Genomic DNA, 18681 nt, shown 5'->3' with positions numbered 1-18681 from the left:
TAGAGAATGGGCTGATGAGCGCTCTAATGGGAAGTTGGATATAGATGATGAGCCAGTGGCAGACTCAGTAGAACCTATTAGAGATTGGGCTGATGAGCGCTCTAATGGGAGGTTGGATATAGATGATAGGCCACCAGCAGACTCAGTAGAAACTATTAGAGAACGGGCTGATGAGCGCTCTAAAGGGAAGTTGGATATAGATGATGAGCCACCAGCAGACTCAGTAGAAACTATTAGAGAGTGGGCTGATGAGCGCTGTAATGGGAAGTTGGATATAGATGATGAGCCACCGGCAGACTCAGTAGAAACAATTAGAGAATAGGCTGATGAGCGCTCGAATGGGAAGTTGTATATAGATGATGAGCCACCAGCAGACTCAGTAGAAACTATTAGAGAATGGGCTGATGAGCGCTCTAATGGGAAGTTGGATATAGATGATGAGCCACCGGCAGACTCAGTAGAAGCTGTTAGAGAATGGGCTGATGAGCGCTCTAATGGGAAGTTAGATATAGATGATGAGATTCCGGCAGACTCAGTAGAAACTATTAGAGAATGGGCTGATGAGCGCTCTAATGTGATGTTGGATGTAGATGATGAGCCACCGGCAGACTCAGTAGGAACTATTAGAGAATGGGCTGATGAGCGCTCTAATGGGATGTTGGATATAGATGATGAGCCACCGGCAGACTCAGTGGGAACTATTAAAGAATGGGCTGATAAGCGCTCTAATGGGAAGTTGGATATAGATGATGAGCTACCAGCAGACTAAGTAGAAACTATTAGAGAATGGGCTGATGAGCGCTCTAATGAGAAGTTGGATATAGATGATGAGCCACCACCAGACACAGTAGAAACTATTAGAGAATGGGCTGATGAGCGCTCTAATGAGAAGTTGGATATAGATGATGAACCATCAGCACACTCAGTAGAAACTATTAGACAATTGGCTGATGAGCGCTCTAATGAGAAGTTGGATATAGATAATGAGCCAGCGGCAGACTCAGTAGAAACTATTAGAGAATGGGCTGATGAGCACTCTAATGAGAAGTTGGATATAGATGATGAGCCACCACCAGACTCAGTAGAAACTATTAGAGAATGGGCTGATGAGCGCTCTAATGAGAAGTTGGATATAGATGATGAGCCACCACCAGACACAGTAGAAACTATTACAGAATGGGCTGATGAGCGCTCTAATGAGAAGTTGGATATAGATGATGAACCACCAGCACACTCAGTAGAAACTATTAGACAATGGGCTGATGAGCGCTCTAATGAGAAGTTGGATATAGATGATGAGCCACCACCAGACACAGTAGAAACTATTAGAGAATGGGCTGATGAACGCTCTAATGAGAAGTTGGATATAGATGATGAACCACCAGCACACTCAGTAGAAACTATTAGACAATGGGCTGATGAGCGCTCTAATGAGAAGTTGGATATAGATAATGAGCCACCGGCAGACTCAGAAGAAACTATTAGAGAATGGGCAGATGAGCACTGTAATGAGAAGTTGGATATAGATGATGATCCACCAGCAGACTCAGTAGAAACTATTAGAGAATGGGCCGATGAGCGCTCTAATGAGAAGTTGGATATAGATGATGAGCCACCGGCAGACTCGGTAGAAACCATTAGAGAATGGGCTGGTGAGTGCTCTAATGAGAAGTTGGATATAGATGATGAGCCACCACCAGACTCAGTAGAAACTATTAGAGAATGGGCTGATGAGCGCTCTAATGGGAAGTTGGATATAGATAATGAGCCACCGGCAGACTCAGTAGAAACTATTAGAGAGTGGGCTGATGAGCACTCTAATGAGAAGTTGGATATAGATGATGAGCCACCACCAGACTCAGTAGAAGCTATTAGAGAATGGGCTGATGAGCGCTCTAATGGGAAGTTGGAAATAGATGATGGGCCACCGGCAGACTCAGTAGAAACTATTAGAGAATGGGCTGATGAGCGCTCTAATGAGAAGTTGGATATAGATGATGAGCCACCACCAGACTCAGTAGAAACTATTAGAGGATGGGCTGATGAGCGCTCTAATGAGAAGTCGGATATAGGTGATGAGCCACTAGCAGACTCAGTAGAAACTATTGGAGAATGGGATGTTGAGCGCTCTAATGGGAAGTTGGATATAGATTATGGCCACCGGCAGACTCAGTAGAAACTATTAGAGAATATGCTGATGAGCGCTCTAATGAGAAGTTGGATATAGATGATGAGCCACCACCAGACTCGGTAGAAACTATTAGAGAATGGGCTGATGAGCGCTCTAATGGGAAGTTGGATATAGACGATGAGCCACCGGCAGACTCAGTAGAAACTATTAGAGAATGGGCTGATGAGCGCTCTAATGGGAAGTTGGATATAGATGATGCGCCACTGGCAGACTCAGTTGAAACTATTAGAGAATGAGCTGATGAGCGCTCTAATGGGATGTTGGATGTATATGATGAGCCACCTGCAGACTCAGTAGGAACTATTAGAGAATGGGCTGATGAGCGCTCTAATGGGAAGTTCGATATAGATGATGAGCCACCGGCAGACTCAGTAGAAACTATTAGAGGATGGGCTGATGAGCGCTCTAATGGGAAGTTGGATATAGATGATGAGCCACCGGCAGACTCAGTAGAAACTATTAGAGAATGGGCTGAGAGCGCTCTAATGAGAAGTTGGATATAGATGATGAGCCACCACAAGACTCAGTAGAAACTATAAGAGGATGGGCTGGTGAGCGCTCTAATGAGAAGTTGGATATAGATGATGAACCACCAGCAGACTCAGTAGAAACTATTAGAGAATGAGCTGATGAGCGCTCTAATGAGAAGTTGGATATAGATAATGAGCCACCGGCAGACTCAGTAGAAAGTATTAGAGAATGGGCTGATGAGCACTCTAATGAGAAGTTGGATATAGATGATGAGCCACCGGCAGACTCAGTAGGAACTATTAAAGAATGGGCTGATAAGCGCTCTAATGGGAAGTTGGATATAGATGATGAGCTACCAGCAGACTAAGTAGAAACTATTAGAGAATGGGCTGATGAGCGCTCTAATGAGAAGTTGGATATAGATGATGAGCCACCACCAGACACAGTAGAAACTATTAGAGAATGGGCTGATGAGCGCTCTAATGAGAAGTTGGATATAGATGATGAACCATCAGCACACTCAGTAGAAACTATTAGACAATTGGTTGATGAGCGCTCTAATGAGAATTTGGATATAGATAATGAGCCACCGGCAGACTCAGTAGAAACTATTAGAGAATGGGCTGATGAGCACTCTAATGAAAAGTTGGATATAGATGATGAGCCACCACCAGACTCAGTAGAAACTATTAGAGAATGGGCTGATGAGCGCTCTAATGAGAAGTTGGATATAGATGATGAGCCACCACCAGACACAGTAGAAACTATTACAGAATGGGCTGATGAGCGCTCTAATGAGAAGTTGGATATAGATGATGAACCACCAGCACACTCAGTAGAAACTATTAGACAATGGGCTGATGAGCGCTCTAATGAGAAGTTGGATATAGATGATGAGCCACCACCAGACACAGTAGAAACTATTAGAGAATGGGCTGATGAACGCTCTAATGAGAAGTTGGATATAGATGATGAACCACCAGCACACTCAGTAGAAACAATTAGACAATGGGCTGATGAGCGCTCTAATGAGAAGTTGGATATAGATAATGAGCCACCGGCAGACTCAGAAGAATCTATTAGAGAATGGGCAGATGAGCACTGTAATGAGAAGTTGGATATAGATGATGATCCACCAGCAGACTCAGTAGAAACTATTAGGGAATGGGCCGATGAGCGCTCTAATGAGAAGTTGGATATAGATGATGAGCCACTGGCAGACTCGGTAGAAACCATTAGAGAATGGGCTGGTGAGTGCTCTAATGAGAAGTTGGATATAGATGATAAGCCACCACCAGACTCAGTAGAAACTATTAGAGAATGGGCTGATGAGCGCTCTAATGGGAAGTTGGATATAGATAATGAGTCACCGGCAGACTCAGTAGAAACTATTAGAAAATGGGCTGATGAGCACTCTAATGAGAAGTTGGATATAGATGATGAGCCACCACCAGACTCAGTAGAAGCTATTAGAGAATGGGCTGATGAGCGCTCTAATGGGAAGTTGGAAATAGATGATGGGCCACCGGCAGACTCAGTAGAAACTATTAGAGAATGGGCTGATGAGCGCTCTAATGAGAAGTTGGATATAGATGATGAGCCACCACCAGACTCAGTAGAAACTATTAGAGGATGGGCTGATGAGCGCTCTAATGAGAAGTTGGATATAGGTGATGAGCCACCAGCAGACTCAGTAGAAACTATTGGAGAATGGGATGTTGAGCGCTCTAATGGGAAGTTGGATATAGATTATGGCCACCGGCAGACTCAGTAGAAACTATTAGAGAATGGGCTGATGAGCGCTCTAATGAGAAGTTGGATATAGATGATGAGCCACCACCAGACTCGGTAGAAACTATTAGAGAATGGGCTGATGAGCGCTCTAATGGGAAGTTGGATATAGATGATGAGCCACCGGCAGACTCAGTAGAAACAATTAGAGAATAGGCTGATGAGCGCTCGAATGGGAAGTTGTATATAGATGATGAGCCACCAGCAGACTCAGTAGAAACTATTAGAGAATGGGCTGATGAGCGCTCTAATGGGAAGTTGGATATAGATGATGAGCCACCGGCAGACTCAGTAGAGGCTGTTAGAGAATGGGCTGATGAGTGCTCTAATGGGAAGTTAGATATAGATGATGAGATTCCGGCAGACTCAGTAGAAACTATTAGAGAATGGGCTGATGAGCGCTCTAATGGGATGTTGGATGTAGATGATGAGCCACCGGCAGACTCAGTAGGAACTATTAGAGAATGGGCTGATGAGCGCTCTAATGGGATGTTGGATATAGATGATGAGCCACCGGCAGACTCAGTAGGAACTATTAAAGAATGGGCTGATAAGCGCTCTAATGGGAAGTTGGATATAGATGATGAGCTACCAGCAGACTAAGTAGAAACTATTAGAGAATGGGCTGATGAGCGCTCTAATGAGAAGTTGGATATAGATGATGAGCCACCACCAGACACAGTAGAAACTATTAGAGAATGGGCTGATGAGCGCTCTAATGAGAAGTTGGATATAGATGATGAACCATCAGCACACTCAGTAGAAACTATTAGACAATTGGCTGATGAGCGCTCTAATGAGAAGTTGGATATAGATAATGAGCCACCGGCAGACTCAGTAGAAACTATTAGAGAATGGGCTGATGAGCACTCTAATGAGAAGTTGGATATAGATGATGAGCCACCACCAGACTCAGTAGAAACTATTAGAGAATGGGCTGATGAGCGCTCTAATGAGAAGTTGGATATAGATGATGAGCCACCACCAGACACAGTAGAAACTATTACAGAATGGGCTGATGAGCGCTCTAATGAGAAGTTGGATATAGATGATGAACCACCAGCACACTCAGTAGAAACTATTAGACAATGGGCTGATGAGCGCTCTAATGAGAAGTTGGATATAGATGATGAGCCACCACCAGACACAGTAGAAACTATTAGAGAATGGGCTGATGAACGCTCTAATGAGAAGTTGGATATGGATGATGAACCACCAGCACACTCAGTAGAAACTATTAGACAATGGGCTGATGAGCGCTCTAATGAGAAGTTGGATATAGATAATGAGCCACCGGCAGACTCAGAAGAAACTATTAGAGAATGGGCAGATGACCACTGTAATGAGAAGTTGGATATAGATGATGATCCACCAGCAGACTCAGTAGAAACTATTAGAGAATGGGCCGATGAGCGCTCTAATGAGAAGTTGGATATAGATGATGAGCCACCGGCAGACTCGGTAGAAACCATTAGAGAATGGGCTGGTGAGTGCTCTAATGAGAAGTTGGATATAGATGATGAGCCACCACCAGACTCAGTAGAAACTATTAGAGAATGGGCTGATGAGCGCTCTAATGGGAAGTTGGATATAGATAATGAGCCACCGGCAGACTCAGTAGAAACTATTAGAGAATGGGCTGATGAGCACTCTAATGAGAAGTTGGATATAGATGATGAGCCACCACCAGACTCAGTAGAAGCTATTAGAGAATGGGCTGATGAGCGCTCTAATGGGAAGTTGGAAATAGATGATGGGCCACCGGCAGACTCAGTAGAAACTATTAGAGAATGGGCTGATGAGCGCTCTAATGAGAAGTTGGATATAGATGATGAGCCACCACCAGACTCAGTAGAAACTATTAGAGGATGGGCTGATGAGCGCTCTAATGAGAAGTTGGATATAGGTGATGAGCCACCAGCAGACTCAGTAGAAACTATTGGAGAATGGGATGTTGAGCGCTCTAATGGGAAGTTGGATATAGATTATGGCCACCGGCAGACTCAGTAGAAACTATTAGAGAATGGGCTGATGAGCGCTCTAATGAGAAGTTGGATATAGATGATGAGCCACCACCAGACTCGGTAGAAACTATTAGAGAATGGGCTGATGAGCGCTCTAATGGGAAGTTGGATATAGACGATGAGCCACCGGCAGACTCAGTAGAAACTATTAGAGAATGGGCTAATGAGCGCTCTAATGGGAAGTTGGATATAGATGATGAGCCACTGGCAGACTCAGTTGAAACTATTAGAGAATGAGCTGATGAGCGCTCTAATGGGATGTTGGATGTATATGATGAGCCACCTGCAGACTCAGTAGGAACTATTAGAGAATGGGCTGATGAGCGCTCTAATGGGAAGTTCGATATAGATGATGAGCCACCGGCAGACTCAGTAGAAACTATTAGAGGATGGGCTGATGAGCGCTCTAATGGGAAGTTGGATATAGATGATGAGCCACCGGCAGACTCAGTAGAAACTATTAGAGAATGGGCTGAGAGCGCTCTAATGAGAAGTTGGATATAGATGATGAGCCACCACCAGACTCAGTAGAAACTATAAGAGGATGGGCTGATGAGCGCTCTAATGAGAAGTTGGATATAGATGATGAACCACCAGCAGACTCAGTAGAAACTATTAGAGAATGAGCTGATGAGCGCTCTAATGAGAAGTTGGATATAGATAATGAGCCACCGGCAGACTCAGTAGAAAGTATTAGAGAATGGGCGGATGAGCACTCTAATGAGAAGTTGGATATAGATGATGATCCACCAGCAGACTTAGTAGAAACTATTAGAGAATGGGCTGATGAGCGCTCTAATGAGAAGTTGAATATAGATGATGAGCCACCAGCAGACTGAGTAGAAACTATTGGAGAATGGGATGTTGAGCGCTCTAATGGGAAGTTGGATATAGATATGGCCACCGGCAGACTCAGTAGAAACTATTAGAGAATGGGCTGATGAGCGCTCTAATGAGAAGTTGGATATAGATGATGAACCACCACCAGACTCGGTAGAAACTATTAGAGAATGGGCTGATGAGCGCTCTAATGGGGAGTTGGATATAGATGATGAGCCACCGGCAGACTCAGTAGAAACTATTAGAGAATGGGCTGATGAGCGCTCTAATGGGGAGTTGGATATAGATGATGAGCCACCGGCAGACTCAGTTGAACTATTAGAGAATGGGCTGATGAGCGCTCTAATGAGAAGTTGGATATAGATGATGACCCACCACGAGACTCAGTAGAAACTATTAGACGATGGCCTGATGAGCGCTCTAATGGGAAGTTGGATATAGATGATGAGCCAGCGGCAGACTCAGTAGAAACTATTAGTGAATGGGCTGATGAGCGCTCTAATGGGAAGTTGGATATAGATGATGAACCACCAGCAGACTCAATAGAGACTATTAGAGAATGGGCTGATGAGCGCTCTATTGAGAAGTTGGATTTAGATAATGAGCCACCGGCGGACTCAGTAGAAACTATTAGAGAATGGGCTGATGAGCACTCTAATGAGAAGTTGGATATAGATGATAATCCACCAGCAGACTCAGTAGAAACTATTAGAAAATGGGCTGATGAGCGCTCTAATGAGGAGTTGGATATAGATGATGAGCCACCAGCAGACTCAGTAGAAACTATTAGAGAATGGGTTGATGAGCGATCTAATGGGAAGTTGGATATAGATGATGAGCCAACGGCAGACTCAGTAGAAACTATTAGAGAATGGGCTGATGAGCGCTCTAATGGGAAGTTGGATATAGATGATGAGCCACCAGCAGACTCAGTAGAAACTATTAGAGAATGGGCTGATGAGCGCTCTAATGGGTAGTTTTATATAGATGATGAGCCACCGGCAGACTCAGTAGAAACTATTAGAGAATGGGCTGATGAGCGCTCTAATGGGAAGTTGGATATAGATGATGAGCCACCAGCAGACTCAGTAGAAACTATTAGAGAATGGGCTGATGAGCGCTCTGATGGGAAGTTGGATACAGATGATGAGCCACCGGCAGACTCAGTAGAAACTATTAGAGAATGGGCTGATGAGCGCTCTAATGGGAAGTTGGATATAGATGATGAGCCACCGGCACACTCAGTAGAAACTATTAGAGAATGGGCTGATGAGCGCTCTAATGGGAAGTTGGATATAGATGATGAACCACCAGCAGACTCAGTAGAGACTATTAGAGAATGGGCTGATGAGCGCTCTAATGGGAAGTTGGATATAGATAATGAGCCACCGGCAGACTCAGTAGAAACTATTAGAGTATGGGCTGATGAACGCTCTAATGGGAAGTTGGATTTAGATTATGAGCCACCAGCAGACTCAGTAGAAACTATTAGAGAATGGACTGATGAGCGCTCTAATGGGAAGTTGGATATAGATGATAAGCCACCGGCAGACTCAGTAGAAACTATTAGAGAATGGGCTGTTGAGCGCTCTAATGGGAAGTTGGATATAGATGATGAGCCACCGGCAGACTCAGTAGAAACTATCAGAGAATGGGCTGATGAGCGCTCTAATGAGAAGTTGGATATAGATAATGAACCACCAGCAGACTCAGTAGAAACTAGTAGAGAATGGGCTGATGAGCGATCTTATGGGAAGTTGGATATAGATGATGAGCCACTGGCAGACTCAGTAAAAACTATTAGGGAATGGGCTGATGATCGCTCTAATGGGAAGTTGGATATAGATGATGAGCCACCAGCAGACTCAGTAGAAACTATTAGAGAATGGGCTGATGAGCGCTCTAATGGGAAGTTGGATATAGATGATGAGCCACCAGCAGACTTAGTAGAAACCATTAGAGAGCGGGCTGATGAGCGCTCTAATGGGAAGTTGGATATAGATGATGAGCCACCAGCAGACTCAGTAGAAACTATTAGAGAGTAGGCTGATGAGCGCTCTAATGGGAAGTTGGATATAGATGGTGAGCCGCCGGCAGTCTCAGTAGAAACTATTAGAGAATGGGCTGATGAGCGCTCTAATGGGAAGTTGGATATAGATGATGAGCCACCGGCAGACTCAGTAGAAACTATTAGAGAATGGGCTGATGAGCGCTCTAATGGGAAGTTGGATATAGATGGTGAGCCACCGGCAGACTCAGTAGAAACTATTAGAGAATGGGCGGATGAGCGCTCTAATGGGAAGTTGTATATAGATGATGAGCCACCAGCAGACTCCGTAGAAACTATTAGAGAATGGGCTGATGAGCGCTCTAATGAGAAGTTGGAAATAGATGATGAGCCACCACAAGACTCAGTAGAAACTATTAGAGAATGGGCTGATGAGCGCTCTAATGAGAAGTTGGATATAGATGATGAGCCACCGGCAGACTCGGTAGAAACCATTAGAGAATGGGCTGGTGAGTGCTCTAATGAGAAGTTGGATATAGATGATGAGCCACCACCAGACTCAGTAGAAACTATTAGAGAATGGGCTGATGAGCGCTCTAATGGGAAGTTGGATATAGATAATGAGCCACCGGCAGACTCAGTAGAAACTATTAGAGAATGGGCTGATGAGCACTCTAATGAGAAGTTGGATATAGATGATGAGCCACCACCAGACTCAGTAGAAGCTATTAGAGAATGGGCTGATGAGCGCTCTAATGGGAAGTTGGAAATAGATGATGGGCCACCGGCAGACTCAGTAGAAACTATTAGAGAATGGGCTGATGAGCGCTCTAATGAGAAGTTGGATATAGATGATGAGCCACCACCAGACTCAGTAGAAACTATTAGAGGATGGGCTGATGAGCGCTCTAATGAGAAGTTGGATATAGGTGATGAGCCACCAGCAGACTCAGTAGAAACTATTGGAGAATGGGATGTTGAGCGCTCTAATGGGAAGTTGGATATAGATTATGGCCACCGGCAGACTCAGTAGAAACTATTAGAGAATGGGCTGATGAGCGCTCTAATGAGAAGTTGGATATAGATGATGAGCCACCACCAGACTCGGTAGAAACTATTAGAGAATGGGCTGATGAGCGCTCTAATGGGAAGTTGGATATAGACGATGAGCCACCGGCAGACTCAGTAGAAACTATTAGAGAATGGGCTGATGAGCGCTCTAATGGGAAGTTGGATATAGATGATGAGCCACTGGCAGACTCAGTTGAAACTATTAGAGAATGAGCTGATGAGCGCTCTAATGGGATGTTGGATGTATATGATGAGCCACCTGCAGACTCAGTAGGAACTATTAGAGAATGGGCTGATGAGCGCTCTAATGGGAAGTTCGATATAGATGATGAGCCACCGGCAGACTCAGTAGAAACTATTAGAGGATGGGCTGATGAGCGCTCTAATGGGAAGTTGGATATAGATGATGAGCCACCGGCAGACTCAGTAGAAACTATTAGAGAATGGGCTGAGAGCGCTCTAATGAGAAGTTGGATATAGATGATGAGCCACCACCAGACTCAGTAGAAACTATAAGAGGATGGGCTGATGAGCGCTCTAATGAGAAGTTGGATATAGATGATGAACCACCAGCAGACTCAGTAGAAACTATTAGAGAATGAGCTGATGAGCGCTCTAATGGGAAGTTGGATATAGATAATGAGCCACCGGCAGACTCAGTAGAAAGTATTAGAGAATGGGCTGATGAGCACTCTAATGAGAAGTTGGATATAGATGATGATCCACCAGCAGACTTAGTAGAAACTATTAGAGAATGGGCTGATGAGCGCTCTAATCAGAAGTTGAATATAGATGATGAGCCACCAGCAGACTGAGTAGAAACTATTGGAGAATGGGATGTTGAGCGCTCTAATGGGAAGTTGGATATAGATATGGCCACCGGCAGACTCAGTAGAAACTATTAGAGAATGGGCTGATGAGCGCTCTAATGAGAAGTTGGATATAGATGATGAACCACCACCAGACTCGGTAGAAACTATTAGAGAATGGGCTGATGAGCGCTCTAATGGGGAGTTGGATATAGATGATGAGCCACCGGCAGACTCAGTAGAAACTATTAGAGAATGGGCTGATGAGCGCTCTAATGGGGAGTTGGATATAGATGATGAGCCACCGGCAGACTCAGTTGAACTATTAGAGAATGGGCTGATGAGCGCTCTAATGAGAAGTTGGATATAGATGATGACCCACCACGAGACTCAGTAGAAACTATTAGACGATGGCCTGATGAGCGCTCTAATGGGAAGTTGGATATAGATGATGAGCCAGCGGCAGACTCAGTAGAAACTATTAGTGAATGGGCTGATGAGCGCTCTAATGGGAAGTTGGATATAGATGATGAACCACCAGCAGACTCAGTAGAAACTATTAGAAAATGGGCTGATGAGCGCTCTAATGAGGAGTTGGATATAGATGATGAGCCACCAGCAGACTCAGTAGAAACTATTAGAGAATGGGTTGATGAGCGATCTAATGGGAAGTTGGATATAGATGATGAGCCAACGGCAGACTCAGTAGAAACTATTAGAGAATGGGCTGATGAGCGCTCTAATGGGAAGTTGGATATAGATGATGAGCCACCAGCAGACTCAGTAGAAACTATTAGAGAATGGGCTGATGAGCGCTCTAATGGGTAGTTTTATATAGATGATGAGCCACCGGCAGACTCAGTAGAAACTATTAGAGAATGGGCTGATGAGCGCTCTAATGTGAAGTTGGATATAGATGATGAGCCACCAGCAGACTCAGTAGAAACTATTAGAGAATGGGCTGATGAGCGCTCTGATGGGAAGTTGGATATAGATGATGAGCCACCGGCAGACTCAGTAGAAACTATTAGAGAATGGGCTGATGAGCGCTCTAATGGGAAGTTGGATATAGATGATGAGCCACCGGCACACTCAGTAGAAACTATTAGAGAATGGGCTGATGAGCGCTCTAATGGGAAGTTGGATATAGATGATGAACCACCAGCAGACTCAGTAGAGACTATTAGAGGATGGGCTGATGAGCGCTCTAATGGGAAGTTGGATATAGATAATGAGCCACCGGCAGACTCAGTAGGAACTATTAGAGTATGGGCTGATGAACGCTCTAATGGGAAGTTGGATTTAGATTATGAGCCACCAGCAGACTCAGTAGAAACTATTAGAGAATGGACTGATGAGCGCTCTAATGGGAAGTTGGATATAGATGATAAGCCACCGGCAGACTCAGTAGAAACTATTAGAGAATGGGCTGTTGAGCGCTCTAATGGGAAGTTGGATATAGATGATGAGCCACCGGCAGACTCAGTAGAAACTATCAGAGAATGGGCTGATGAGCGCTCTAATGAGAAGTTGGATATAGATAATGAACCACCAGCAGACTCAGTAGAAACTAGTAGAGAATGGGCTGATGAGCGATCTTATGGGAAGTTGGATATAGATGATGAGCCACTGGCAGACTCAGTAAAAACTATTAGAGAATGGGCTGATGATCGCTCTAATGGGAAGTTGGATATAGATGATGAGCCACCAGCAGACTCAGTAGAAACTATTAGAGAATGGGCTGATGAGCGCTCTAATGGGAAGTTGGATATAGATGATGAGCCACCAGCAGACTTAGTAGAAACCATTAGAGAGCGGGCTGATGAGCGCTCTAATGGGAAGTTGGATATAGATGATGAGCCACCAGCAGACTCAGTAGAAACTATTAGAGAGTAGGCTGATGAGCGCTCTAATGGGAAGTTGGATATAGATGGTGAGCCGCCGGCAGTCTCAGTAGAAACTATTAGAGAATGGGCTGATGAGCGCTCTAATGGGAAGTTGGATATAGATGATGAGCCACCGGCAGACTCAGTAGAAACTATTAGAGAATGGGCTGATGAGCGTTCTAATGGGAAGTTGGATATAGATGGTGAGCCACCGGCAGACTCAGTAGAAACTATTAGAGAATGGGCGGATGAGCGCTCTAATGGGAAGTTGGATATAGATGATGAGCCACCAGCAGACTCCGTAGAAACTATTAGAGAATGGGCTGATGAGCGCTCTAATGAGAAGTTGGAAATAGATGATGAGCCACCACAAGACTCAGTAGAAACTATTAGAGAATGGGCTGATGAGCGCTCTAATGAGAAGTTGGATATAGATGATGAGCCACCACCAGACTCAGTAGAAACTATTAGAGAATGGGCTGATGAGCGCTCTAATGGGAAGTTGGATATAGATGATGAGCCACCACCAGACTCAGTAGAAACTATTAGAGAATGGGCTGATGAGCGCTCTAATGGGAAGTTGGATATAGATGATGAGCCACCACCAGACTCAGTAGAAACTATTAGAGAATGGGCTGATGAGCGCTCTAATGGGAAGTTGGATATAGATGATGAGCCACCGGCAGACTCAGTAGAAACTATTAGAGAATGGGCTGATGAGCACTCTAATGGGAAGTTGGATATAGATTATGAGCCACCGGCAGTCTCAGTAGAAACTATTAGAGAATGGGCTGATGAGCGCTCTAATGAGAAGTTGGATATAGATGATGAGCCACCACCAGACTCAGTAGAAACTATTAGAGAATGGGCTGATGAGCGCTCTAATGAGAAGTTGGATATAGATGATGAACCACCAGCGGATTCAGTAGAAACTATTAGAGAATGGGCTGATGAGCGCTCTAATGAGAAGTTGGATATGGATAATGAGCCACCGGCAGACTCAGTAGAAACTATTAGAGAATGGGCTGATGAGCGCTCTAATAAGAAGTTGGATATAGATGATGAGCCACGACCAGACTCAGTAGAAACTATTAGAGAATGGGCTGATGAGCGCTCTAATGGGAAGTTGGATATAGATGGTGAGCCACCGGCAGACTCAGTAGGAATTATTAGAGAATGGGCTGATGAGTGCTCTAAAGGGAAGTTGGATATAGATGATGAGCCACCAGCAGACTCAGTTGAAACTATTAGAGCATGGGCTGATGAGCGCTCTAATGGGAAGTTGGATATAGATGATGAGCCACCGGCAGACTCAGTAGAAACTATTAGAGAATGGGCTGATGAGCGCTCTAATGGGAAGTTGGATATAGATGATGAGCCACCGGCAGACTCAGTTGAAACTATTAGAGAATGGGCTGATGAGCGCTCTAATGGGAAGTTTGATATAGATGATGAGCCATTGGCAGACTCAGTAGAAACTATTAGAGAATGGGCTGATGAGCGCTCTAAATGGAAGTTGGATATAGATGATGAGCCACCAGCAGACTGAGTAGAAACTATTAGAGAATGGGCTGATGTGCGCTCTAATGGGAAGTTGGATATTGGTGATGAGCCACAAGCAGACTCCATGGAAACTATTAGAGAATGGGCTGATGAGCGCTCTAATGGGAAGTTGGATATAGATGATGAGCCACTGGCAGACTCAGTAGAACCTATTAGAGATTGGGCTGATGAGCGCTCTAATGGAAGGTTGGATATAGATGATAGGCCACCAGCAGACTCAGTAGAAACTATTAGAGAATGGGCTGATGAGCGCTCTAAAGGGAAGTTGGATATAGATGATGAGCCACCAGCAGACTCAGTAGAAACTATTAGAGAGTGGGCTGATGAGCGCTGTAATGGGAAGTTGGATATAGATGATGAGCCACCGGCAGACTCAGTAGAAACTATTAGAGAATAGGCTGATGAGCGCTCGAATGGGAAGTAGTATATAGATGATGAGCCACCAGCAGACTCAGTAGAAACTATTAGAGAATGGGCTGATGAGCGCTCTAATGGGAAGTTGGATATAGATGATGAGCCACCGGCAGACTCAGTAGAAGCTGTTAGAGAATGGGCTGATGAGCGCTCTAATGGGAAGTTAGATATAGATGATGTGCCTCCGGCAGACTCAGTAGAAACTATTAGAGAATGGGCTGATGAGCGCTCTAATGGGAAGTTGGATATAGATGGTGAGCCACCGGCAGACTCAGTAGAAACTATTAGAGAATGGACTGATGAGCGCTCTAATGGGATGTTGGATATAGATGATGAGCCACCGGCAGACTCAGTAGGAATTATTAGAGAATGGGCTGATGAGTGCTCTAATGGGAAGTTGGATATAGATGATGAGCCACCAGCAGACTCAGTTGAAACTATTAGAGAATGGGCTGATGAGCGCTCTAATGGGAAGTTGGATATAGATGATGAGCCACCAGCAGACTCAGTAGAAACTATTAGACAGTGGGCTGATGAGCGCTCTAATGGGAAGTTGGATATAGATGATGAGCCACCGGCAGACTCAGTAGAAACTATTAGAGAATGGGCTAGTGAGCGCTCTAATGGGAAGTTGGTTACAGATGATGAGCCACCGGCAGACTCAGTAGAAACTATTAGAGAATGGGCTGATGAGCGCTCTAATGGGAAGTTGGATATAGATGATGAGCCACCGGCAGACTCAGTTGAAACTATTAGAGAATGGGCTGATGAGCGCTCTAATGGAAAGTTGGATATAGATGGTGAGCCACCGGCAGACTCAGTAGAAACTATTAGAGAATGGGCGGATGAGCGCTCTAATGGGAAGTTGGATATAGATGATGAGCCACCAGCAGACTCAGTAGAAACTATTAGAGATTGGGCTGATGAGCGCTCTAATGGGAAGTTGGATATAGATGGTGAGCCACCGGCAGACTCAATAGAAACTATTCGAGAATGGGCTGATGAGCGCTCTAATGGGAAGTTGGATATAGATGATGAGCCACCGGCAGACTCAGTAGAAACTATTAGAGAATGGTCTGATGAGCGCTCTAATGGGAAGTTGGATATAGATGATGAGCCACCGGCAGACTCAGTTGAAACTATTAGAGAATGGGCTGATGAGCGCTCTAATGGGAAGTTTGATATAGATGATGAGCCATTGGCAGACTCAGTAGAAACTATTAGAGAATGGGCTGATGAGCGCTCTAAATGGAAGTTGGATATAGATGATGAGCCACCAGCAGACTGAGTAGAAACTATTAGAGAATGGGCTGATGAGCGCTCTAATGGGAAGTTGGATATTGGTGATGAGCCACAAGCAGACTCCATGGAAACTATTAGAGAATGGGCTGATGAGCGCTCTAATGGGAAGTTGGATGTAGATGATGAGCCACTGGCAGACTCAGTAGAACCTATTAGAGATTGGGCTGATGAGCGCTCTAATGGGAGGTTCGATATAGATGATAGGCCACCAGCAGACTCAGTAGAAACTATTAGAGAATGGGCAGATGAGCGCTCTAAAGGGAAGTTGGATATAGATGATGAGCCACCAGCAGACTCAGTAGAAACTATTAGAGAGTGGGCTGATGAGCGCTGTAATGGGAAGTTGGATATAGATGATGAGCCACCGGCAGACTCAGTAGAAACTATTAGAAAATAGGCTGATGAGCGCTCGAATGGGAAGTTGTATATAGATGATGAGCCACCAGCAGACTCAGTAGAAACTATTAGAGAATGGGCTGATGAGCGCTCTAATGGGAAGTTGGATATAGATGATGAGCCACCGGCAGACTCAGTAGAAGCTGTTAGAGAATGGGCTGATGAGCGCTCTAATGGGAAGTTAGATATAGATGATGAGCCTCCGGCAGACTCAGTAGAAACTATTAGAGAATGGGCTGATGAGCGCTCTAATGGGATGTTGGATGTAGATGATGAGCCACCGGCAGACTCAGTAGGAAATATTAGAGAATGGGCTGATGAGCGCTCTAATGGGATGTTGGTTATAGATGATGAGCCACCGGCAGACTCAGTAGGAACTATTAAAGAGTGGGCTGATAAGCGCTCTAATGGGAAGTTGGATATAGATGATGAGCTACCAGCAGACTAAGTAGAAACTATTAGAGAATGGGCTGATGAGCGCTCTAATGAGAAGTTGGATATAGATGATAAGCCACCACCAGACACAGTAGAAACTATTAGAGAATGGGCTGATGAGCGCTTTAATGAGAAGTTGGATATGGATGATGAACCACCAGCACACTCAGTAGAAACTATTAGACAATTGGCTGATGAGCGCTCTAATGAGAAGTTGGATATAGATAATGAGCCACCGGCAGACTCAGTAGAAACTATTAGAGAATGGGCTGATGAGCACTCTAATGAGAAGTTGGATATAGATGATGAGCCACCACCAGACTCAGTAGAAACTATTAGAGAATGGGCTGATGAGCGCTATAATGAGAAGTTGGATATAGATGATGAGCCACCACCAGACACAGTAGAAACTATTACAGAATGGGCTGATGAGCGCTCTAATGAGAAGTTGGATATAGATGATGAACCACCAGCACAATCAGTAGAAACTATTAGACAATGGGCTGATGAGCGCTCTAATGAGAAGTTGGATATAGATGATGAGCCACCACCAGACACAGTAGAAACTATTAGAGAATGGGCTGATGAACGCTCTAATGAGAAGTTGGATATAGATGATGAACCACCAGCACACTCAGTAGAAACTATTAGACAATGGACTGATGAGCGCTCTAATGAGAAGTTGGATGTAGATAATGAGCCACCGGCAGACTCAGAAGAAACTATTAGAGAATGGGCTGATGAGCACTGTAATGAGAAGTTGGATATAGATGATGATCCACCAGCAGACTCAGTAGAAACTATTAGAGAATGGGCCGATGAGCGCTCTAATGAGAAGTTGGATATAGATGATGAGCCACCGGCAGACTCAGTAGAAACCATTAGAGAATGGGCTGATGAGTGCTCTAATGAGAAGTTGGATATAGGTGATGAGCCACCACCAGACTCAGTAGAAACTATTAGAGAATGGGCTGATGAGCGCTCTAATGGGAAGTTGGATATAGATAATGAGCCACCGGCAGACTCAGTAGAAACTATTAGAGAATGGGCTGATGAGCACTCTAATGAGAAGTTGGATATAGATGATGAGCCACCACCAGACTCAGTAGAAACTATTAGAGAATGGGCTGATGAGCGCTCTAATGGGAAGTTGGAAATAGGTGATGGGCCACCGGCAGACTCAGTAGAAACTATTAGAGAATGGGCTGATGAGCGCTCTAATGAGAAGTTGGATATAGATGATGAGCCACCACCAGACTCAGTAGAAACTATTAGAGGATGGGCTGATGAGCGCTCTAATGAGAAGTTGGATATAGATGATGAACCACCAGCAGACTCAGTAGAAACTATTAGAGAATGGGCTGATGAGCGCTCTAATGAGAAGTTGGATATAGATAATGAGCCACCGGCAGACTCAGTAGAAACTATTAGAGAATGGGCAGATGAGCACTCTAATGAGAAGTTGGATATAGATGATGAT

The 18681-nt window shown here is 44.6% G+C and overlaps 3 protein-coding genes across 3 annotated transcripts; all 3 read left to right on the top strand.

Annotated features, from left to right (window-relative positions):
* The first annotated feature begins 577 nt into the window (after window positions 1-577).
* LOC124779946 (protein IWS1 homolog) lies at window positions 578-2427 on the top strand. The gene is made up of 3 exons (XM_047253745.1): window positions 578-691; window positions 815-2072; window positions 2168-2427. The coding sequence occupies exons 1-3, from the start codon at window positions 578-580 to the stop codon at window positions 2425-2427; spliced, it is 1632 nt and encodes a 543-aa protein (XP_047109701.1).
* A 21-nt stretch (window positions 2428-2448) lies between these two features.
* LOC124779930 lies at window positions 2449-6714 on the top strand. The gene is made up of 7 exons (XM_047253744.1): window positions 2449-2640; window positions 2685-2795; window positions 3075-4332; window positions 4428-4588; window positions 4634-4978; window positions 5102-6359; window positions 6455-6714. Exons 1-7 carry the CDS (start codon window positions 2449-2451, stop codon window positions 6712-6714), a joined length of 3585 nt encoding a protein of 1194 aa, XP_047109700.1.
* Window positions 6715-6735: 21 nt separating this feature from the next.
* Window positions 6736-10609, top strand: LOC124779913 (protein IWS1 homolog). The gene is made up of 6 exons (XM_047253743.1): window positions 6736-6970; window positions 7388-7626; window positions 7671-8249; window positions 8295-9341; window positions 9387-10254; window positions 10350-10609. The coding sequence occupies exons 1-6, from the start codon at window positions 6736-6738 to the stop codon at window positions 10607-10609; spliced, it is 3228 nt and encodes a 1075-aa protein (XP_047109699.1).
* The last annotated feature ends 8072 nt before the right edge of the window (window positions 10610-18681 follow it).

This window comes from Schistocerca piceifrons, chromosome 1 (assembly GCF_021461385.2).
Source record: "Schistocerca piceifrons isolate TAMUIC-IGC-003096 chromosome 1, iqSchPice1.1, whole genome shotgun sequence".
In the NCBI taxonomy this organism is placed as follows: domain Eukaryota; kingdom Metazoa; phylum Arthropoda; class Insecta; order Orthoptera; family Acrididae; genus Schistocerca; species Schistocerca piceifrons.
The sequence above is the reverse complement of the archived record's forward strand: the minus strand, read 5'-3'. Positions and strand labels throughout refer to the sequence as shown.